Raw genomic sequence first — 25,161 nt, 5'->3', positions numbered from 1 at the left:
CATCAGCCCAATAGAGTTGTATCTCAGACTTACCAATTCTGCTACAGGCCAAGAAATGTATACATCTGCCTCATCAGGGAAGAGGTGCCATTCATAACTTTGTAGACAGGTGTAGGAATTTATCTCTAACTTTTTAAACCATGATGTTCTGCATTTTTGTTTATAACATTATATACTTAAGGGCATGTCTATTCATGAAAAATATAGTGTACCTTGAATGTGATATTCACCAATGCCAAATTTTGTAACTCACAGTTTTTCTTTCGATAGACACTAAGAATTTCAATCACTAAGCTTGATTCTATCTTGAAAATATCTATTTGCCATCATTTCCTGGTGCACAGCTCCTTTTAGGTCCACATCAGAAACACTTTTCAGGTATTTTGAACATGACAGTTTTACTAGTATAGTTATATGTATAACTTTAACATGTTTTCTGTTGAAAAAGGTACTCTCTCCCATTCCTTGTGTGAAAACTAAAATATGCCTCTATATTGATCAAGGATGCTCATCTTTCCTTATCACCAAATGTTAGCGTTGAGAGCTGCTTCCTGTAGTCTCAGTATATTTTACTTTCCTTTCCACTACCTCAATACCTCACCAAATCTGTTCCAAACATAACACCCCAATTTCCTGACCCTCGCTCTGGTCCTATTCTTTCCCTGGGTCAGGCTTGCTGTTTCATTGTCGTCTTCATGTTGCTATGATTTATAGCTGTTCAAAGTTCACTCTATGGAAAGTGGGGGCTGGAAGGACACTAAGGAGCAAAGAGATATAGACAAAGAGAGGGGACTCGTGATCTTGGATCCTTTCCTGTCTAGTAAGTAGTTATGGCTCCTTAATAACTTTATCATTGTTTTTTGAATGTGCTGCAAGGGCTATATGTATATAGATGTATGTACATCTAGGCCAGCTAATCTGATTTCACTTGTTCTCAAAGGGAATTTTAAGAACCAGCTAAACTCTTGTTTCACATTGTGATGGTGAAATATTTTCCATAGACTTAGGCATTTAAACAGTTTAGCACTGCTGGAAGAGGTTCTGGGAGGTGCAGTCTTTTGGGGGAAGTGTATTATTGGGGGGGTGGGGTTAAATAAAAATGGTCTCATAGGCCCATAGGGAGTGGCACTATTAGGAAGTGTGGACTTGTTGAAGGAGGTTTGTCACTAGGAGCTAGTATTTGAGGTCTCAGTGTGACAGTCTCCTGCTGTCTGCCAATCCAGATGTGGAACTCTCAATTACCTTTTCAGCACTATATCTGCCTTTGTGCCACCATGTGTCCTGCAATAATGATAATGGACTAAAAGATCTGAAACTGTAAGGCAGCCCCAATTAAAAGGTTTTTCTTTGTAAAAGTTGCTGTGGTCATGGTGTCTCTGCACAGCACTAAAACCCTAAGACTGTGAGCTTTGAAAGTATGGCCTTACCCCATTTCTAATTTGCTCTCTTTGCTTCTCAGTAAAGACAAAGAAGTGACTTCTCAGATTCACTACTCCCATCTCCATGTCTGCTGCTTGCAGCCAAGCCCCCCACCATGATGGACTCTTATCCCTCTGGAACTGTAAATCAAAATCCCTCTTTGTTCTCTAAGTTAGTTTTGGTCTTGGTGTTTTATAGCAATAGAAAAGTCTCTAGTACACAGATCTTTCTTGATTACCTTAGCTTTAGTTCCCTGGAAGTAACCCATGCCACCCCTGCTTTATTTCATTTAATTCCTGAGGTGTCTTTCTCGTCTTTCTTTAATTCTGTTCCCATCTAAATCTGTGTTCTCAATAGAAGGGATTGGGGAACAAACGGCAGCAATCATTGAATTAGGCACCATCACTAAACTAAATAGATGTTAAAGGGAAAAAGAAGAAATAACACTTCAGAGATTTACCACGACAAAAACATTGCTCATCTACTGTGTTAAGGTGCAGTGACTTCAAAGATGAGGAAGTTAAGATGATCTTGAAGGACGAGTAGGAATTTAACAGACAAGAGATGATGGATGGCATGGTGTTTCAGGGACAAAGAATACGATGAGCAAAAATAAAAATACAGCAGCCAAAGTGGTAGTACACACCTGTAGTCCCAGCTACTCAGTTAGCTGAGGCAGGAACATAATTTGAGCCTAGGAGTTTGAACTGATGTTCAGTTACTATGTACAGAACAACATAGTAATACTTCCACTCTCAAGAAGAAACATGGTGTTTTTGTTCAGCAATCAGTTTAGTTTGGCTAGAACATAGGGTACAAGAATGGAAAAGGAGCTTGAAGCCTTGTTTTGTTGAGTACGGTTATATACACCATTAGTCCAAGCACTTGGGAAATAAAGATATGCAGATCTATTTGAGTTTCAGGCTAGTCAGGGCTAAAGAGCAAGTTCTAGACCAGCCAATGCTACATAAGTAGAACCTGTCTTAGGTCGGGGGGTGGGGGGAAAGCCCTGTTTTGAGGATTTTGAATGTACAAATGAGTATGTACCTATTTGCTTTAATGTTGAATAAGGAAATGACATAATCATTTGGGATATTAACCTAGCATCAATATGGGGAACAGAGGAAAACAGGAAAGGCTGGGAGGCAGGAACACTGGTTGTATGGATTCTGCAATACCCAGGGCAGTTACAAATGCATATCTGGGCCAAGCTCAGAGGATAATCAAGATAAACATGTTTCAGGAAAAGACCGATCACTGTCAAATGTACAGAGACCATGGGAAATGTGAAAATTTGTTTTAAAAGATGAGGGGTGGACGGGATTGGGTAATCAGAGGCTACAAGTAACCTTTGTACAGGGATTTTCAGTCAGGCTTTGGAAATAGCTGCTAAATCATATGGGCTAAGAGTACATCAGAAGGCTGCAAGCCTAGACTCCTCTCCAAAAGTTTAACCATAAAGTGAATAGAATAGAGCTCACTTTGATCAAAGGGGCTCGTGTAAATTAGAGAGGGGAAATCACTAATGGATCCAATCAGTCAATGATTTCCTCTGGCTGAGTAGTCCACATTCCCATATAAATGGAAATCCCACATATCAAAAATCATTATACTGAGATATTTGATAAATAGCCCATTGATTGAAAACCCCGGAGAAGAAAAAAAGCTATTCAAAAGTCTGTGTTTCCCACTACAGTGTGTTTCCATTCAAACATAGGATTCCATTGGTAGAATGTTTTTGAACAAGTACTTGCAACCTGTTGCAACACTGGCTTTGAAATGGATTTATCATAAATAATCCATACTGCAGAGCAGGACTAAGATCCCTGCTGTGTGTTCCTCACTTATGGCCCTGAACCGAGAGACTTATGGCTTGTACAAAGCTACGGAAAAGAAAAATTAGGGCTAAACACATAATTTGGGGTCTGGTTAGACTACAGGCCTTGGGTTACCATCACAAAATTATGGCAAATGGTTAGTTTGCTCTGGCCCCCTAGCAATTTACAGAATGCCAGTCCATTTTAACAACACTGTTCTAGAGCTGACAAGATGACTCTAATTTCAACCTTGCTTCATTAATATGAAAAATGCTTTGAAAAATAAATCTTTGGCTAATGAAAACACCATCTGTTGATGGCTTTTTGCCACTATTTTCTTACATTATAAGACGTAATTTGGGGGAAAACACTGAACGTTTACTTACTTCCAGTCATTTGTAAGGAATGAAAGCCTCCTTTCAAACTGAAATTGATTCTCAATAATGAACATATGCGGAGGGAAGCAGAGAACTGAAGCAATTTTGCAGTCTATCTCCTCACAGTTTCCAAAATACCCAACACTCACAAATCATTGAGAACTAAACTTTCGGGGACACTCTCGGTTTGAATGATGTGATTGCTTTGGCCACGGGATTATCTTGTCTATACCATGTCTAGTAAACAAAGTTGATTTGTGTGGGTGTTTGTGTGTGCATGCACACAAAAATCTTCTCCTGTCAAAATAAACATGTCTCTTTGTTATTGTAATTCCATTTTGAAGAATCACTTTGTTTTGCTCCTTGCACATAGATTCCAGTTAAGGACTGGGCTAGGTTCCCTCCGTCCGAGCCCAGTCAGTACAACATTCTCCAAACAGTTGAACCATCACAGCAAGAGAGCCAAAGTGGCAGGGGAGATTGGAATGGAGATATCTGCTGGGAGGAAACAGGGACAGGAGGTTGGCAGAGAGAGCAGGATGAAGTTCCCATTTCCTGCTGCAGGAGGTTACCTCTGAGTCTCTCTGCATTTCCCTTTTGTGAGGGTGAGAAGCCATTTTAGCTTATAAAACTCTGAGACCCTCTTCACCTTCTAATGACTACACTCTGGCTCTCACAGAATTGTACATGTGTCTAAACAGCACAAAAAGAAGGGATGACTTGGCGGCCTTCCATAATTGAGATCGTAAGAGGCCTGTGTTAGCTAAATTGGCAGTCTACACTGATTCCATTTTCACCCTAATTCCATTTCATTTGTGTTGTATAGCCTTGGCCTTTTTGAGCTCTCCAGTTCCTTTACTAAAGAACACAATTTTCTGTCCAGGAAGCCAGGCACCGACCACTCTTCTGTCAGACAGCATCCCATTTTTCAAAACGCCCTCTGTGACTCACCTAAATAATTGCTTTTAAAAAAATCTCACTTCTTTAGGTACAGGTTACTTAAGGTAACACTCTTTTTTATTTAGTCTCTCAAGAAACTTAGTCATGTATTTAAAAAGAGAGAGAGAGAGAGAGAGAGATCTTCATTAAAGGAAGAGAGGTTACTCTTCTGGCACAGAGCTGTCCGGACTCTATACTTGCCACGATCCATTCCAGGGAGGCATTTGTAGTTACACACATGAGCACTTACACACATGGACCAGACACAGCCAGTCTTAACACCTGGAAAGGGGGCCAGCTTTTCTGTTTGTTCTATTAAGACATCAAGTATTGACATCAAAGCCTGTTTTCTAGCTAGCTTTCCAAAAGATACAGGAAGAATATTTTCTATACCTAGGCAAGATCACAACTCTGGGGCTTTGATATGGGAACTGAACCCTGGGACAAAGGGTAGGAGTGAGAAAGAGAAGAGAATCAATCTCAAAGTTAAGTTTCTAAAGATTAAGACAACTTCCATATATCTCCATGCATGTCATTTAGTCGCGAAAAGCAAGAGACAGGTGGAAATAGAGACTAATAAGGTAGGGCATAGGAAACATGGAGTAGATGAGGAACACGGACCAGAAATGACTGTTTGCATTAAAAACTGGGGAAAATAAAATCATCATCATCATCAGGTCTAGGGATATATCTCAGTGGTCCAGCACTTACTTAACATGTACAAGGTCCTATGTTCAAACCTCAATGTGGCAGGAGGAAGACAATTTACAAAAAAAGAGAGTGCTGAGATATATATGTGTGTGTGTGTGTATTGATAATATATACTTATATATAACTATATATACAATGTAATACACACACACACGCACGCACACACACACACACACACACACACACATCCATTCATTGGTAATCCCAGCACTCAAGAGGCTGAGGCAGGAAGATTATCCATGAGTTCGAGTCACAGTGGGAACCTGTCTCCACAAGCAAAGCAAATATGTCAGTCGGTGCTACCACTCGCACTCATCACCCTTTTTTTTCATCCTATCTAGATATGAACATTTCCTGCTCCTCCAAAAACCAGAAGCCAGAACCTTAATATGCTTTGTAGTTCATGCTCTACCTCCTCCTCCTTCCTCCTTCTTCCCCTCCTCTTCCTCCTCTTCTTCATTTTCCTCTTCTTCTTCTTCTCTTCCCCTAGTGTTTGTCTTAGAAATACTTACTTTGCTTTTGCTTCAGTCTGTCACTTTATATATCAATTACATATGGCCTTTCAACAACAGAACACACCATCTGGTCGACAAACTGAAGCCCACATCCTTATGCCAGAGTTTATTCTTTCCCCCAACACTTATTTGCTGTTGTAGAGACATAAGCTATGTCCTACAATGAGATGCAGATGACATTCTAGATGTGTATCACACAGGTCAACTCCACTTCAGGTTTGTTAGAAAATGGCAGACTCTCAAACAGGTAAAATGGGTTGTCACTGTCTCCCTCTTCTCATTCAGACGCCTCTGCAAACATTGAACACAGACTTGAACCTCCACTTCTATCGTGACCAGGAATGCTACTCAAACCATTCTGCATGCTTCCTTTCCTCCCTGGATGCATGCCCAGGTTCAGTAAATATTTAGCTTAAACAGGTGGATGTTACTTGTACCTTCTAAATAAACCTAAATGTAGCATTTATTTTGATAACACTCATCATAGTGAGTGAAAGCCTCTGAATTCCATTCTCCTTGCATAGCCCCTCCTTACTGCCAATCTTTTGGCTACATTTTTTTCTTTCTCTTTCATCTGTTCTTCCTTCATATATAATTTCTGAGTGGGCTGTGAGAGTCAACCCTTGACCCTCTTCTCAGCTTGCTTTTGCATGGGTGACCCTCCATTCTGAAACCAATTAAATCTATTCCTCTAGCCATTTTTCAGCCACAAGAAAAACTTGAATTTCAATTCCTTCTAGATGCTTGCCCTCACAGTTCTTATAACATTCCGTCAGTTCCACCTGCCAGATGTTTGAACACATTCTGTTCTCTTAACCAGAACATCCTCATTCCCTGACTTTGCCCCAATACCCCAATAAGGAAGTCCAAAACCTACTGTCCTTCCACGGCTCTCATAACTTCTTGTGCTTACATTGTTTTGTAACCATGTTCTCAATTGTCTGTCTCTCCTTGTTCCACCAGGGTTGGGATTAAGCTGTGTTTATCCCTGTAACATCTTTTCTGTTGCCTGGCATCTAATAGGTGGTCAGCAAATATTTGACAAAGGAATGTTGAATGGCCCATAATTACATGTTGTCTCTTCCTAACTTCTTTATTTCTGTCTTCAGTGCCTTTCTTTTGAAGACATCCCCAATTCAAGCATTCTTTTTTAAGTCTCTTGACCATCTAAAACCACTGCAGTCATTCATTAAGTCCTATTCAGTCCTTTCCTCGTGGAGTCTTTCCAATCTGACCCTTCTTCGAACACAAATCCATCTCCAATTCTCAGTTCTGAGTCTGATGACATCTTTTCCCTGTTCTAAACTCTGGGCTTCAGAGAATCCTGTGCAAATCTCTATCATGCTAGCAATCAAACCGAATTGGATTTTTCAATTGATGTGTCTGTCTTCCCTACTAAGCTCAAAGCCCCAATTGTGACAAAGACTGTGTCTTGTTTCTTATAGCTCCCACTCCCACTACAATGTCCAAAATGTTCAATAAACAAAGTAAGGGTTCATTAATTGTCAAATGATTGAAGGATTCTCTAATCCAAATCCCCGGTGCTACAGTTAAAGTTTCTTATATCATCAACTGAGACAAAGAATGAGGCATTATCTCATTATGTCAAATGTTCATGGACTTAAGAGACTTTACCATATTTCCATCTTCAAATGTCACTACTCTAACTTCAATAATTCTTGCTTCCTTACATGTGTTATATTTCTGTAATAGGTTCCTTTGTCCAGTAGTAACAGACAAGATTCTCACCAACCCGAGAGTAATCTGAATCATCCATCATCTTTTGAAGTCTGCTCAAAGTAGTTATTTAGCTCAGCCACTAGTGACTAAAAGACCAGTGACAAAACAGCCTCAAAACATAAAGGGGAACACACATAATTGGAGTTTCTATTTGCTAAACTTGCTCTTAAGCTAGAGAGATGACAACAGAAAATATCTTCCAGCACAGGCTCCTATTAATACTACATGAGTGCAGAGCCAGAGAAATCGATGAAGTCTTGGAAGTAAAAAAGCAAGGATTCAGATCAGTCTTAGAAAGCAGTTTTAGTAGAGATGAAATGAAAATACATTTACTCAGACACCCACATAGCCATTTACAGAATTATTCAGACTTTTTTTTTTTGCCTAATTTAGAATCATGTTCTGTTTTCTTATCTTTGAGACATGCCTTGCTATGTAGTCCTGGCTGGTCCAGAACTCACTATGTAGATCAGGCAGGCTTCAAACTCGCAGTGACCCCCACCCCCTTACTGCACCCAAGTGCTGACATTTAGGCATATGCTAACATGCCCGTGCCTGTGTTTGCTTTTATGTTTTTTTAATTTGGTTTTGATGGTTTGTTTGTTTGTTTGTTTGTAACATATCCTCATGTATCCAAGGGTGCACGCAAACCCACTATGAGCCAAGATTGACCTTGAACTCCTGACCCTCCTTCCTCTACCTCCCAAGTACTAAGACTGCAGGCATTCAACACCATACTTGGTTCTAGATTTATACATGCATATGATGGGGGAGAAGTCTTGACCAGTTCAGAGACAACAGAGATGCCAGCTTTATAAGCAATTGTAACTTTAGGATCTAGAATTGAAGGGTGAAGACAGGGTTAGCTGAGAAACCCCTTGATGTTAACCTTCCCATCCACATTCACCCATTACAATCCATACCTCAACGAACATAAATCCCAACTTTTTTTTCATTTTTATTTAAGTTTGACAGAAATTTTATTAAATTGAGTGCTGCTTTTCTTGCTATATTTAACAACTGTTATTCTAGACCCAAGTAAATAAGATACAATAAAAATGTTTTACCTCTCCTTTCATCTATAGTAACTCACCCTGCTTTATACTAAAGATTTTTCTAATTTAGCATAGAGGTCTGGCTCCTTTATTAGAGTGATCCTTAACCATGTATGGCCTAGCTTTAGGGTAGGTTATTCTTGAGTCTTTAACCCTCCCTAAGGTGCCTACAGAAAGTCTTACACTCATGATCTCCACCTGCCCAACTTGTCAGTAGATATCACAGATGTTCATCTTCATATACAGTGACACATATTGATAGGCACACTGATACAGCTCCACAGAGGCATTCTCAGTCACAGATTCATGTAGAAATGTACACCCTCGCAGATGACAGTACCTACATATTTATGCAAATATACCCTCTTCCCAACCCAGTCTCTCATAAAGATATGTATCTTCTCATGTTTATATTCATACTCATATTGGTTCAGATGTAATCAAATGCTTACTGGTACATACTTGAGAGAGTATCTGTCTTAGCCAACAGAAGTGGGTGTCAAGTGGGTGCACAGACAATTGACTGGGGAAAAGCAGTGACAGAATGAGGGTGAGTGGCAGGACAACAGAGCGACTGAGTAGGAAGAAGGACAGTAATCAAAATGATGCGATTCAACAATACCTTTCTTTCTAACCTTTTAACTTTTACTGTAGCTTTCCTCTGAACATTCTCCAAGTCTTATATCTCCTTAATCTTTGTCTGGGAATGTTTAGCTCTGTCGCAACTTTTATTTGTGTGTGTGTGTGTGTGTGTGTGTGTGTGTGTGTGTGTGTGTGTGACTTTCCAATGGAAAAAACTTAATCCAGTTCCAGGTAATATACTGTAATAACAAGAGTCTTCATATGTAAATATAGCTTTGCGGTGGTGAATTAGAGAAAATAGAATGAGGAAAGGACGTGTGCTTGTTTATCCCTTCCAGGAAATTCCTCCATCCCCCCCTGGTTTTTATCAGCTACATTTTTGGCAGGCTGTGGGCATGGAAATGTGAAGACATCGCTCTCAAAGAGAATTATAATAATCACGTCTGATTTATACAGATGTCATCATAGGGTTAGGCAGTTGGAAAATCCAGTAATCAAAATGAATAGGCACTTAAAATTAAGGACATGTCATACATTTGCTCACGCTCTGGGTTTGAAAATTTGTCAGTAGTTCACAGGAGACATTTTTAGACATCCAAGGTATTCATAATGGCAAGAATGATTTATGTCTACTAAGATGAGAACAAAATCAAACCAGGTGCACTAATATACTTCCTATAACATAATTCTAACACTGGGCATAGGGGTTCTGGCCTCTAATCCTAGCACTCAGGAATCAGATTCAGGAAGAATGTGAGTTCAAGGTCAGACTGTGTTACATAAAAAACAAACAAACAAAACCAAAATCAAAACTTTGCCTCAAAAAAATAGAACAAACAAATAAACAAAACCCCCATGTCATTATGAACACCTAATTTCTTTGGAGTTCTTAAAGAGGCACTATGTATGTGTTTGACAAACACAAAGAAGGATACTGAAGAAAAAAACCATTGTATCTGGCCTCAAGGGATTTAAAATGTCTCTGTAGTGTATTAGAGCAGACTTGTGGGGTGTGGCTTGAGCTCTAAAGAACGGGTAGAGTTCCTAAGCAAGCCAAGAGAACAACACTGGTGAATGTGGAGGGAAAAAAAGCCAGACTGGGCATTTTGTATGCAGTTAGGAAGTTCACCCGAGTAGATGAAGCTGGCAAAATTGAGAGTCGTGAGGGTAAAATTTAAATGAGCAGCAAATGATAAAAAGCAGATTTTAGAATATCAAGGTGAAGTCTATCAGTGAGAGAGGCACTGAGATTGGCCTCTTTATATAAAGCCAACATTTGATAATACAATAATATTAGCCTTTTGTAAGGGAAGGAGCTGGTATAAATAGAAAATCTGAAGTGTGAGGCAGTTTTATAAAAGTGTAGCATGTATCATGAACTAAGTAAGAACCATGAGTATTGTTTGAATTCATTAAAGCACTGGTCGTCTTCTGAAAGTTGTGTGTCCTGAATCTCAACCCTATAGGCATACTAAATAAATAAGATCATAAATCATTATATAGGTACCCCCCGAAAGTCCTCATTTCCATTCAAAACAAACAAGCACACAGACAAACTACCTTCCTATGACTCCAATCTTTCTTATACACATACCATAATGGTTTGTTGGGTTTTCATTTACAACATTATAGAAGGTGAACTATAAAAGTAAAAAGGAGCACTGCACCAGTCAATGACCCTAAAAGTCAACTTGTGTGTGCATGCATGTCAGAGAGAGAGAGAGAGAGAGAGAGAGAGAGAGAGAGAGAGAGAGAGAGAGAGAGACAGACAATAGTTCTTTCCCTTTTCTGACAGAATTTACTGTTCTTCTCAGAGCCAGGGGAAAGTGCTTAGATTGTCTCCCCCATAGCTTCTGCCAGCTAACTGGCTTTCTCCATTCTCTTTAGGACAGAACCAAGGTAAACAATCACAAATGCTTTCTAATCTTAAATTAACATAAAGAAGTATGTACATATGACATTAAGTCAGGCTTCTCTGTTTTATGTGAAGAAATAATCCCCTTTCCCACTCGGCGCTGGATGGAGGAAATTCCTCACCTCCCTTTTTCTCTCCTGCCTTCCCTTCCTCCCTCACCCCTCTCTCTTACTCACAAGAGTGTCTCTTACTCACAAGAGTGTGTGTGTGTGTGTGTGTGTGTGTGTGTGTGTGTGTGTGTACTCCCTTTTCCTTTTCAGACAACATAACAAACCACACAGTTGGGAATGATTCAGATGTTTCCAGTCTCCATCCAAAAATGAACAAAAATAGTTTCCACTTAATTTATAAACAGATTTTTCTGCACATTTCCTAAAAATTAAGGGGGGAAACTATCAAAAATATAGCCACTCTTTCTCCAAACATTACTGATTAGTCACAGACCAAGACATCTTTTTATAAAATACACTTGTATTTTCCCAGCCAGGAGACTAGAACTATAGCTGTATACTGCCAAATCTTCTTGATCTATCACCCCATGTTTTTCGCTATTCTGGAATAGCCAGTGTTCTCTAGACACAGGCTTATTCTCCTCAGTCTCTTTGTTATCTCAGCAGTACATATGGATGCTGGTATTTCTGTGTGGAATATTTTTCAAAGCCAATGCCTTATTATGATCCTAACACCTGAAAATATTTGGCAGTGATTACTCCATCCTCTCCATATCCCCCACTCTTCTTACTCCCACCCCTACCTTTGGCCATTGTGAAGCTGAAAGTTATAAAATTATGACCTCTTCCTGATGCTGCTAATCATGGACCTACCTACGGGATGTGTAGTTGCTGGAGCATAAAGTTAATTTCAGAGGGGAAACAGCAGTTAAAAAAAGATAGTTGACTCTGCCTGGAGACTGCTTTTCAGTGCCAGTGCAATTACTAAACAGGTCTGTTAACATTTACCACATCACTTAGTGGAAGAAAGTCTCAATGTATGAAACTTTAAAATGGAAGGTTTGGACTAGACCAGGTGTTTGGCCTAACAATTTGATGATTCTAAGAGTTTAAGTCAATAATATTACCCTCTGTAGCCCCACAAGAATCAAAGTTACACCTTCGCTGAAATAAAAACATTGACATCGACTCTTACATACATTAGGTATACACTTGCTCTTAACCAAAAAGCTGAGAAAAGGTGACATATTGGAAACAATTAATTATCAAAAGAGGCACAAACCATTGTAAGTATGATGCTCTAAATACTGTGTGCAGTAAATTACAGACAAGATTGTGAATCTATTCTGACTGCTGCTACACTTACCAACACTAATTTCCATGTAAATTTGAATAAGTTCACCAGATTCTAACAGAAGAAAAGTACCCATTACTTTCCCGCCTTCCTCCATGCTACTGGGACCTTCCTTCTAGCCTGGCTTATGTAGAGTTAGATTCTATTTGGGGGTAGTAATCTTACTATTCATTTAAACATTTTATTTTTGTTAAGTTTCATTTTATTTTATAATGAACACATAATTAAATATGTGATGATATAATATTCATTGCAGAAATAACAATTGTTTTAAATTATACAGCAATGTGGGCAATTATGCATTTAATTGTATATAACAGCATCTAACAGACATTACAGGTTTTAGTTTTCCAAAAGTCCCTAGACATTTAACATTTAAAATTAACAAATTTAAACTTTTTAAATTGAAAATACTTTTTCCACACAATATATTCTGATTTGCAAAATATGGGATGCTTCCCAAATTTGTGTGTCATCCTTGCACTGGGGCCATGCCAATTAATTTTCTGCCATTCCAAGTTTAGTATGTGTGATGCCAAAGCCAGCACTGAACATTTGATTTAGTCAGGAATCTCTGTTAAGTAGCTTCCTTCTTGAGAAAACTTATACCACATATCGGGAAAGCAATAGGAAACCAATAGTTGGCTACATCTGACATTTGTGACCGTCAAAGTAAGGTAAAAGGCCTTTCAAAACCAGGCACTCGGGCTTGCCAATAAATAGTATTTAACATAACTTCATAAACCCCGCCCACTGAACACAAAGGCCTGGAGACTTGTAAGATAGAACCTACAAACCAGTGTGTTAGCTTGGGCTGACAATAGCAAACCTAGGCACAAACTCACCACTTTCACTCTCCACTTTTAGCTCAGGAGTTTGACCACAGCTCCTGATTTGGTGATCTATTGGTGTAAGAATTAGCTCTAAGTGAAGTGCTCACTGGCAATTTTCAACACTGCTTTCTTTGCCTGTACTGATGAGGTATTTTGTCGTCGTTGTTGTTTCTTGCAGAGCTGGTACTAGAACCCAGGGACTTGACACTTGCTATGTAAGCACTGTATCACTGAGCCGCATCCCCAGACCTTGCAAACACACGCATATACTAATGTCCTCCACAAATCTCTCATCTGCATAGATATACTCAGACACTTCCACCCACACCTCCACGGAGACCCAGCCAAATGTATGCAAATTATCACACATGCTAATTTCAGTACACCTACACAGGTACTCACATACTAAAAGGACGAGGTGGGGAGATCGTAGCAAAGATATATAATGCACAATGTGTCACAGATGAGAAAGACTGCTGTTACCCTTGTGAAGTGCACCACGGGCTTACTTCCCCAGAACTACAAGCAGCCTTATGTAATATATAAGTCCCAGGGAAAACTTGCAGTGAGTAGGTTATTCTCTATGAAAATAACTTGACTTATTTGACCTATAGAAAAAGTGACCCAGTTTATTGGGGACCTTGCTAACTGTACAACTATGTACTAAATCAAAATTGTGAGGGAGCAAATACTGCTTACCTTTAGTTTCTCAAATCGATCATTCAGAGAAGCGACCTGATGGTCTCGGTGACGACCCACCAGTTTGCATAAGGCACAGATCAATTGATCATCAGATACACAGTACATGTTCACCTTCTCATTCTCGTGGTCCAGGCAGGTAATCCCTCGAAGATGTGTGTCTGAAACTGGTTCCACCAGGCGATGGCTGGTGAAAGGTTTCTTGTTGGGGTGTGTGGCCCGAAGGCAACGGTCACAGTAGGAGACCTCACAGGTGATGCACGTCTTTACAGCATCTCTCGGAGGGTCCTGCTCACAGAATTGACATGCAATTCTCTCACTCGACATGGCGGAGCTAGGCCTGTAAGTCCTCTCCCGGCGGCTCTCACTTGGAGAATTGGGCCCACTGACTGAAGCCTTCTGGAAGCGATCAATAATGTTCTGCAGGGTCACATTCCTCTTGAGGCCATCCAGGCCCCGGTGATTCAGCGAGATAACATACCTGCATGTAGGACACTGGAAAGCAGTAATGGGTTCAATGGATTCACCAGAGCTGCAGCTTGAGACCAAGATGCGGTGGGCACAGCTAAAACATAGGCTGTGAGCACAAGGAAGCAGAAGGGGGTCTTCAAACAACTCGAGGCAGATTGGACAGGTCAATTCTGACTCCAGTGTTTCCATCTTTAGTGAAAATAATCCTGCTGAGGCATTAAGAACCGCAGAGGCTGGGCTCTCACCTGCAAGTAACACAAAGTAAGAGTCATTAAGCATTTCTGAAGGAAAAGTGATTGCAGAATAATTACATTGTAACCAAGGGAGACTTTCGGCCTGATAGACTCCCCAGGGACGCTTAAGCAATAGGGATCATTCGAAAATTAATCAGGAAGCCTTTCTGCACCCCACTCTCCTTCAAACCTTCTTTTAGACACTTGCCTGGGTTTGGTTTCATTTTGTTTTGTTTTGTTTTGTTTTGTTTTACTTTTGTTTTGTTTTCCTTCACCAATAAACAGAAGCAAGGGGCTACCTCTATGTCTTGGTTTCCTGATTACCCTTACCATTCCAGCTCCCACACTCAGCATGGATCGTTTCCTCCCAAATTCTCCACTGGCATCTCTTCTCTGAGACTGTGATGAGTTGGAGGCCCTACAAATTTCTCAATCCCTATTCTCCAATATTGTACTCTATTTCGTGTCAAGGCAAGATATACGGGCTGCTCCTATTTTACATCCAGTGGAAGGAAAACAAGGCTATATTTCAAACTAGCTCTCTCTTTCCTGAAATGATTCCTTTCTAAGTACCTGCATGGAGAGAGAGAGAGGAAAAAAAAAAGACAGACAGCTTTGGGAAAATGCAGTTTCAGAGCGGAATAATACATTTTCCTCCAGACTATGAACTTGAATTACTTTATATTAGCACACATGGAAATCTGTTTTATCCTATCTCTAATAAGCTGAGTCATTAAAGACAAAAGATGATATACCTTTCCCTTTCGCTTTCTCAGGCCCTGACCTTTGAAAAGTCCTTAATTTGGTCAAGTTGGGTAGGGAAGAATTCCAACTGTGGACTTAATCTGTACCAAGTGCCCCTCCAGCTTCTGTTTGTTTGTTTTTATTGTTACAGATTTGTTCAGCTAGCACCTGCCTGTTTAAAAAAACAAACAAACAAAAAAAAAACCTCGTCTCCAGGTGTTTTTTATTCATGCTTTCTAAAACATGACTAGATAAAAATCAAGCTCTATCTGGAAATTGTGAGGTGAGCAGCCAGAAAACTTTCAATCTGGTAACGTTCATTTTCATGCAGACCAGAGAGTAAAAGAAACGCCCCAACTGACGGTGCTAATGAGTCTGTCATTCTCTCCACTTTCCCACAGTCGTTTCAGACTTGGACATAAAGATATTGCTATGAGTCTTTGATATTCTAAGTTAGCTCTCACTAAGGACAAATAGAAAGCATGTCTCCCTGGATGAAACTGTTGGTTCTATTAATAAGAGAGAGAAGGGCACCCATCTCTTGATTGTGAGGAGTCTTGTTCATCTCACTAGCATTAGAAATCTTCATCAGGACCTGAAAATTTGATCCTTCCACTGGTATTTGTTCAAATATTGTCAGTGAGTAGTACTATGTGCATAGCCCTCTCATGGGAATCACCAATATTGAGTACAATTATGCCTAGCACTTAAGTAAAATAAATGCATTCACAAAGAATGTTTCTAAATCAAATCCATTCAATGTACTAAACTAACCAGGTATTTAATGAATGTCCTACAGTAAATTGGGCTATAAATGGGGAGGGTTTTCTTTATAAGGCAGCCACTCCCACTTAGGTTAGTAGGTTCAAAGGTTTGTTTAGCTACATTTTAAAGGCTGAGACATGTGATAATTTTATTTTATGATTTTCAGTTACTTAAGCATATTCATCCATATGTCTGAAGAGGGACCTTATAATTGGATGCCTTTAGAGAAGATTACAACTTCCACACAGGGTAGGACTATTTCCTTAGATAATTTCATCTGATAGTCAAATTAAACATTGGCTCAAATGAACTGACACTCTGTGACCATCCTTGCAAAAAAAGAAAATGCAAGGTTTCCTTAAATGGTGAATGTTATCATCCAATCCTAGAAAGTGTTTATTACTTCAAATACTGGGGGCTTCTAGAACATTCACATTAGCATATATGTATTTCCTACTAATTCTCTCCTCTCCTGGAGAACAACAACAATTTTGTATTTTTATTCATAGCATGATGATGCCTGGCACAAAACTGGTATTAAATAATGGCCAATAATGTATTGCTCAGAGCAAACATAAGAAGGCACATAGTATTTATTGATTATTTATATGTGTTCTGAGTGCTATGTTAAGCACTTTATGTACATTAAATTCTTTCAGGACTGTGAATATGGGATCATTACTCGACCCATCACAGACTTAGGAAAATGAGGCACAGAGTCATTAGTAAGTCATTCAAAAACACACAAACCCAGAACTGAAATCACTCTCATGCCAATGCCTGTGCTTTGTCTCCTACACCTTTATTCTATCATCTCACCTCCTTCACTGAAGTTATCTTAACTATTTACAAGAGAGTTTCTAAATGGCCGGCTTCCGCTTCTATTTTTGTCTCTCTGTCCCTCTGAACCCTCTGCCTCTTTCTGACTCCTTCCTTTAGGACTATCTCCATCTGACACTGTACTTCTATTACAACCCCTTTCAGAGCTTCAAGCATTCCACAATGCCTGTGTCGAAAACTACCCAGGTTGCTCAGACATTGCAGAAAGTCGAGTTTACATGTTCCGTTAAGGTGCCACAGCTTCCCAGTCTTAAGAGGGAAGAAGATGTGGAGAAGTATCTCTTCGATTTCATATGAATCCCTAAAATGTGTTCCCAAATCAATATGACCCTTGAACCTCACTATGAAAATAAACTTAGGGAAACTCACTCTAGGTCACAATGGCCTTATATAAGGTCAAAGTAGGAATTTTTAACTAGAGGTTTCTGGATCTCCTAGAAATGTCTGCAGTGTGTGAATGCCATTTGTTATCAGAAGAGGATTGTTCAAAGCTTTCAAAGGACTCTTGGAGGTCTCCATAACAGTAAAGTCTAACATAAAGAAAAAACAGAAAGGATAGATAAAATGCAGAAAATTACTTAAATGAGCCACACCTTATTTTATTTTAACACAACTGCAATAAGTTCAGTTGGCTAAGATCACTACTGTCAGACTGAGGCTGACTTCTAAAGCCTGACCATCCTGTTTCCTCCCCACAGATGATGGGGTTGTTGGCATGCACTACCACGCCTGACATTCCATTTGTTTTATTGTGACACAGTAACATCATTAGCCAATTTGAGGGATTGGATACTTCTTGCAAGTTCCTCAAACATTTGTTTATTCATTAGGGCCCCTGATTCTCATTAGTGCTGTTCTAGCCTGCCTGAAACTAGTCTCCATTTCCCTACCTCCATTACTATCTAAGCATCAGTACAATACCAATTATTGTTTTTAGAGTTTTCTTTAAAAAAAATAGGTGCTAGCATGACAAAGAAAGTAGTTTGTCCAAGGTCATACTTGCTTGCAAATAGCACAGCAAATAGTCAAACGTAGAAAAAATAAAAGCCTCTAGAAATAAGCCTGTGTATTTATAACCAACTCGTTTTTGACAAAGGTTCCAGGATAATTCAGCAAAAAAATGAATAATTTCAACAAATGGTTCTGGGAAAACTTCATCCCAACATGCACAAGAAATGAAGTTAGAAAGCTATATTACGACATAGAAAAATCATTAAATCTAGGTAGGCATGGTAGTATGTGCCTGCAATCCCAACACTTGAGAGGTGGGGCCAGGAGGATCATCAGAACAGGTTCAAGGCCACTGTGGACTACATAGTGAGAGATCTTGGGTTACAAAAAAAAAACCCACCTCAATCTAAATATGAATACATGAAGATGGTCTATGAATCAAAACAGCAAAAGTCTTAGAGGAAAAGATTCGAGTAAATCTGACATGCTTTAGATTAGACAACAGGTTTTGTTGTTGTTGTTGTTGTTGTTTTTGTTTTTTGGGTTTTTTTAAAGATCACAACAAAATCACAAACAACCAATACAGATAAATGTTACTTCATCTAAACTTAAACCTTTAGGGCTAGAAACAACAGCATCAGCAGAATGAAAAGGCAAAGGATCTTCCAAAGAAGATAAACAAGTAGCCAGTAAGCACATGAAAAGATATCCAACATCATCAGCCATTAGGGAAATGCAAACCAAATAAACACACTAGAATAGCTGTAATAATACAAAGCAAACAAACAGAAAGGGAAAGTAGCAGGTGTCTGCCAGGATATGGAGAAATTGAATCCCTCATATATTACTAGTACAAATGGGAAATGGTGCAGCTGCTTTGGGAAATAGTTTGGCATTTCCTCCAGAGTTAAATGTGAAGTTGCCATCTGATCAAGCAATTCCACTCCTAGGTCTATACTGAATAAAATGTTTTTAAAAATGTGTTTATTCAAAAGCTCATGAACACCAATGTTCACAGCAGCAATATTCATAGTAGCCAAGAGAGAAACAACCAAACCACATTGTCTGATATATGAAAATCAAAATATGGTTTATCCTTATGATAGAGTATTATTTGGCTATAAAAATGAATGGACTACTGATAGAACCTGCAATATGGACAATCCTTTAAAATATATTTCCAAATGAAAGAAGCCAGTACAGAAATTAGTATATTGTGTGATTCCTTTTATATGAAATTCCTAGAATAGGGAAACTCATAGGAACAGATAGCATAATAGTAGCCGAGGTCTAAAAGAGGGAAGGAGTGGGTGTAAGTACGAATATGTATGGACTTTCTTTCTGGAATTTCAGCAATATTCTGGAGTTAGACAGTGGTAATGGGTGCACAAGTTTTTTACTATATTAAAAACCACTTGGCTGTATACTTTAACATGGTGACTATTATGATATGTGAACCACATCTCAGTCTTTAAAAAGAGATTCAAAGTCAGATCAAACTCCAGACTTAATATAGCTTACTATATGGTATCAATGTATTGCAAATTGTGTGATTATGTAGTGCCCATAAACTCTACTGGATTGCTTCTTTTTTTTTTCTACTTTTTTTCCAGCTAGGGTCTCATGTATCTCAGCAGGCCTTGAACTCGCTAGGTACCTTGAACTCCTGATTGCCCTGCTCCACCTGTTTAGTGCTGGAATTGCAGACGAGCGTCATCGCTCCCAGCTTGAATAGCTTATTTCTTTTTTTTCTAAGTCACTGTTTCCCTATCTTGGTCTTGCAATGCTCGGAGACATCTACAACCTGTCAATGAGTGTCAGAAAATTCTTAAGCCTCAGTTCTTATTTACTTAAAAATATTGAAATTGTTGCTAAAAACACGTAATTCCTACCTACGTCACAAAATACTTTTAGCAGAGGAAGGGACACAACAAAAAGAAAACAAGAAGGTGTTGCAACTTCAGAAAGTTTTGAGGATTGCAGATCTTCGATTTAGAAGGCTGTAAAGACAGCAAAAGAATGTGAATCTGATAGAGTATGACCAATGAGAGATAATCATGAAGCTTTCTCTAGAAAACACAATGGCTTGTCATAAATGAATTAAGGAAATATACAAAATGGTAGAAACAATTGACATATCAAGAAAAAAAAAGAAATAACTATCTTTATGCCTACAACCTTTGGAGTACTGTTCCAAATAATTTATTTACTGGTGTATAAACAGACATGTATGGTTTTGCTCTTTCTACTAGAAGATTCGTCCTGCATAGTTTATCTTTACAGTCTATCCTTTTCAGTTTGAGCTTTTTTAAGAAGTAGGAAGAGAGGGGAAGGATGAGGTTACCAATGAAAGGAGACTTATTGGTGAGGCATTAAGATGCTGTGTGCCTATATAGAAACGCAAAAGGAGCTTGCCTCTCCCTCCCCTACTTTCTCTTTCTTTTGAGACAGGGGCTCACTGAGTAACCTGGGTTACGCTCAATCCTCTTCCCTTTGCCTTTCAGTGCTTAAATTACAGTCATGCACCATCACTCCTACCTAAAAGGAAGAGGACAGGCTTCAATGAAAGTGGTTATGATTTCAAAACATAACACGTTTTGCACTTACAAGATGAAAAATTGATTCAAGTATTGCCCTCCAAATCTAGCATTAGCTAACTCTGATCAAGAGTTATGATCAAGCAGCTGTGATCTGCACTTGACAGAATTCTATTATTTCAAATGCCATTTGAACATAACTAAATGCCTACTTATCCCAACAGCTAATAGCCTATCTAGTTTTCATATTCCAGATCTTCTGAGTATGCTCTGGACTCTTACTCTCTCCCTGGGGAGCTATTGTCTACCCTTCTTCCCAGAAAAGCCACAAATATGAAACTAAGCCTGACCTTTGTTCTATAGATTGAGAAAAGAGCTGGATTTTTATCTTTAAAAATAATACAAAAACTATTCTTTGGGATATTAGCTTTAACCTTTCAGGGTATTAGCATTAACTTCCCATGAGACTTTTCTTAGAATACCAGAAACTATACATCTCCCTTGGAGTAGGAACAAACAAGTCCTGGCTTAGTCTCTTTCTTCAAGTGCAAGATGCTGTTCAAGTTGAACTAGAATCACCAGATATTCCTTTAAGATGCTTTCTAGATCAGATATCCTATTATTATACAGTCCTTTCTATTTATTACCATGCAAATAAGATATCTTGGATGCTATAAACTAGCTCTTCAAAACATGACTCTTCTTTACCAGAGTAACTAGGAAGGCTAAAAAGTGGTAAGCACTGCCACCAAGACAACTAGAGATGGGCAAGGTGTATGGCTGCTCTTTGTCTAAGCTAATGTGAAGTGTAGTAGATGTTTTTACTTGTTGTACCTCAGGGAGATTTATCAAACTTTCCAGTGAACAACTAAAGGGGAAGGGAATGCCTTGTGAGTCTCAACCAATGAAAACATCTTCTGGACCTGAAAAAGAAAACTGCCAAATCCAAGAACATTTTGAAAAGTGGATGGCTCATTCAAGTTCAGAAAAGATCCTTGAATGTTGGTACATGGCTGTAAGCCCAGAATTTGGAAGGCTGAGACAGGAGGATCACAAGTTAGTTCAGGGACAGCCTGATCTACATAATTATTTCAAAGCCAGCTTGGGTTCCACAGCAGCTGTAAGAAAAGAAATCTGACATAAAGGTAGCCAATGCATAAACTTCTTTATATTCTATATGATGAGAACTCAGAATAGAAGGCAAAATGGAGGTTAGGTAGGTAGTCAATGATTATAATTAGTTAAAATAATAATATATTTATATAGTGTATATATTTATATAGTATAGTTACATATATATTTAAAAACCACTGTTTCATTCTTTTACTAAAGGGTTCTTAAAGTTTTCTATCTAACAGTACTAGCTTATGATGCTAGGTACAATATTTAAATTCTTTGAACCATAGCCTCTTTACCTTTTAGATCAAAAGCCCCCACTGTACGCACTGCATATACTCTTGTGAAGATCCCATGAGGATAAGATAAATTAACCTGTTTTAAAATTACATTTACATACATCATGCATTCATACCTGATATGATACACCCAGAACACTTTTTTTTACAAGCTAGAAACACTTGGAAATTCATCACAAATGTAATTGACATGAAAGAAAACAGTCATACCTTTCCACACAATCCCAGGAAAACCACGGTTCTAACTGATGCTCACATGTCTTAACATTTAGCTTCCCATATGGTCCTCCTGAGGGAAGAATTATTTCTAGTTTCTCTTTGTTCTGTTTTGTTTTTAAACAATTTATTCATTTATTTTTATTTTTATGTGCATTGGTGTTTTGCCTGCATGTATGTCTCTGTGAGGGTGTCAGATAGTGGAGTTACAGACAACTGTGAGCTGCCATGTGGGTGCTAGGAATGGAGTCAGTGCTCTTAACCAGTGAGCAATCTCTCCAGCCCCTCTAGTGTTTTCTTTTAGGCTGCCATCATACATTGAGAGACCTCAGAACTGGAGGTTGATTACTGGCTAGGACAGAGAACTGACCCAGTTCCTGACTAATAGGCATTAAGGCCTACTTAGTATTTTATAGTTCAAGAATTGAATGCTATTCCCCTCTAATAAATGGCTCCTAAACCTACCACTTTGAGCATTTTATATAATTCAATCATCATAAATATTAAAATGAATATCAAAAATAACAAGACCAAAAGTCACAATCTGCCTAAAATACAAAAGATTAATGAAAGTGTGATCAAAATACATTGTAGAAATGTATAAAGATTTCACAGAATAAAAATATTATTTAAAAATGATTAATCAAGGTAACCAAAAATGGATTTGCTGAGGTAACTTAAAATATTTGACAAGAATTTTAAGTATGATTCATAATGCAGATTACACTGGCAGAGCTGTAAGCCTGAGGAACAAATGAAGAAGAACCTTATTCACCTAGGCTACTAGTGCAAATTTTCATCCATTTTAAGACTGAACTTCTAATCCTCTGTTTTTTCAATGATGCATTTTTAAATATCTGGTGATTTTTAAAGTATTTAGTGTCCTACTGGGATGGACAGTCATTTCTACTTTTCCATAATAAAACTTGTAATATATGTATGTAGGGCACTCTATTGAATGTTAGGCTGTGAGGACCCCAAGTTCTGATCAGTAACAGGAGACAGAAAACAGAGGCCTATTTGAAAATCAAGCTTCCACTCTCCTGGGAACCGCATGGATCCTAGCAACACTGAACAAAAGGCTACAGACGCAGTGATAGAGGAATCTGAACTATAAACCATTTTTCTATCTCTGGACTGTATACACATACACACACACACACACACACACACACACACACACACACACACTTTGCTCTCCTAAGTCAGCACTGTCTTCCATGCCTGCACTTTATGTTCCTATCAGAGCAAATTGCAAAATATTAGGAGTTTAGGTTTCAGGAAGAGTTGTCATTATAGAATGGGTTTGTTTGTTTGTTTTTTATCAGATCATCTGGTCTCTGTAAGAGGATGATGCAGAGCCAGAGGATACTGTTCATCATCAACCAGAGGAGTCTGACCTGCAGAAAGAGGCTAAGACAAAGCCCAAGGTCAGGCAGTCAGGGTGTGGTGGAGAAACAAGAACCCACACTTTTCTAACCCAGTTACACTAAACCAACATCGTAGTGTATATACTCTATTCAGGCAAATAACACATGGAGAAAGTGATGGTGGGATGGTGTCACTTCTTTTCCCCAAATGCCTCTGCCATGTTTATAGGCTTTCTGGAAGTCTGACTATCAAAAATGTTATGTGATTTTATGGTCATGAAAAAAAAAAAAAAGATGAAAAAGGTAGCAGACAGAAAAAGCCACAGAGCACAGCCTTCTACAGTGCACAGAAAACTTTCTGCAGTTTTAATCTATGAAAATGGATGGCGACAGGATTCTTGGCCCTTGAAGGTGAGAAGTGGGAAAGGGCACTAACAGTCTGCCCAGGGCAGACAATAGAGTGGGATTGTCTTTTCTTGCCACCAGTCATCTGAACTTCTCACTTGATGCTGTGACTCAACACACAGAGAAGCACTTTTCTAGCCTCCTCTGTTACCGCTCAGTGATGAACACTGTATTTGTTGAGGATCCAGAAATACACACAGTACAATATCATACTTTGTATCCAATTTTCAAAAAAGTGACTATATTTAGGGCTAGTGAAACTGCTCAGCGAGTAAACTTGCTGACAACCAAGACTGGTGGCTGGAGTTTGATCCAAAACACTGATGCAGTGGAAGAAAAGTGTAGATTTCCACAAGTTTTCCTCTAATCTCTGCTTGTATTCTATGGCACACATGCATGCTCATATGCACGCACATTCACACAAATAAATAACTGTAAAAATTTAAGTGAGTGTCTTATTCTATCCATCATAAACATGTCATACCTCATACTTTAATGATAGAGTGTGTCGAGTCAGGACCCTCTGCTTAAGGAGGCGTGTCAGAGACACAGCTTTCTTTTGCACAGAAGACAGGACAAAAAGTCAATACTAAATGGACTTGGAGCACCCTCAGACACCCTCGGGCCTCCTCTAGCAGCTGAGTCCCATTGCTAACATCTAGAAATTTAGCAAGCTGTATAAAGACCGAATGACAGTCAAGTAGTTATCGCTAAAAACTGCCATCTGAGACTTAACTGTGTGCCGCATCCCTGTCTTTGTCTTTAGGGGCTCTACATCCATGTTAAGGAAGAGAAAGTCTACTTCTAAGGAAAACCTGACAACCAGAGACAATATTCTTCACTCTTCATCAAGCCAATGATTCAAAATGCATTCTTCTGTAGTTTCCTTCCTAATTGTGGTGTCAGCAGGTTTTATGGGAGGAGAGAATGGAAAGGCTCACCACTCAGGACACTGCTTGGATGCAATTATGACACTCCACTGGCACTATTTTAAGACCTGCAGGTTGGAGCAAGTTGCCCTGTTTTTAGAGGAGGGATTAACCAAACCAATTTTATCTAAGTCAATTTGCGCTGTTCAGATGATATGTTTGTGAAGCAACCAAGCCACTCATTTGCAGCAAGTGCCTCTCAGAAGTGGTCTTGCAAGGTACAACATGCTAAGCAGGAATCCCAGTAGTCATGAAAGTAAATAGGAGAGACAGCTCTTCATGTGCCATAACCCTCTCTCCCTACTCCACACATCACCCACCCTGACTGCATCCTAGCCATGGAGCCATGGAACTGTAAGTAGAGTTTAGCATAGGGCA

General features: G+C 39.0%; 1 protein-coding gene and 1 non-coding gene across 5 annotated transcripts in view; both read right to left on the bottom strand.

Moving 5' to 3' along the window:
- The window catches only part of Mid2 (midline 2), a 103,412-nt gene that overhangs the window by 75,097 nt on the left and 3,154 nt on the right, over window positions 1-25,161 (bottom strand). For all 4 annotated transcript variants that reach the window (XM_006528524.4, NM_011845.3, NM_001358367.1 and 1 more), the window contains exon 2: window positions 13,908-14,623. In XM_006528524.4, the coding sequence (XP_006528587.1) occupies window positions 13,908-14,567 (660 nt within the window). In that variant the 5' untranslated portion in view covers window positions 14,568-14,623. The remainder of the gene's footprint in view (window positions 1-13,907; window positions 14,624-25,161) is intronic.
- Gm23199 lies at window positions 12,817-12,923 on the bottom strand. Its single transcript, XR_003953157.1, has one exon. It is a non-coding gene; the product is annotated as a U6 spliceosomal RNA (small nuclear RNA).

Source organism: Mus musculus, chromosome X (assembly GCF_000001635.26).
Source record: "Mus musculus strain C57BL/6J chromosome X, GRCm38.p6 C57BL/6J".
NCBI lineage: Eukaryota > Metazoa > Chordata > Mammalia > Rodentia > Muridae > Mus > Mus musculus.
This window is presented reverse-complemented; position numbering and strand designations above follow the sequence as displayed.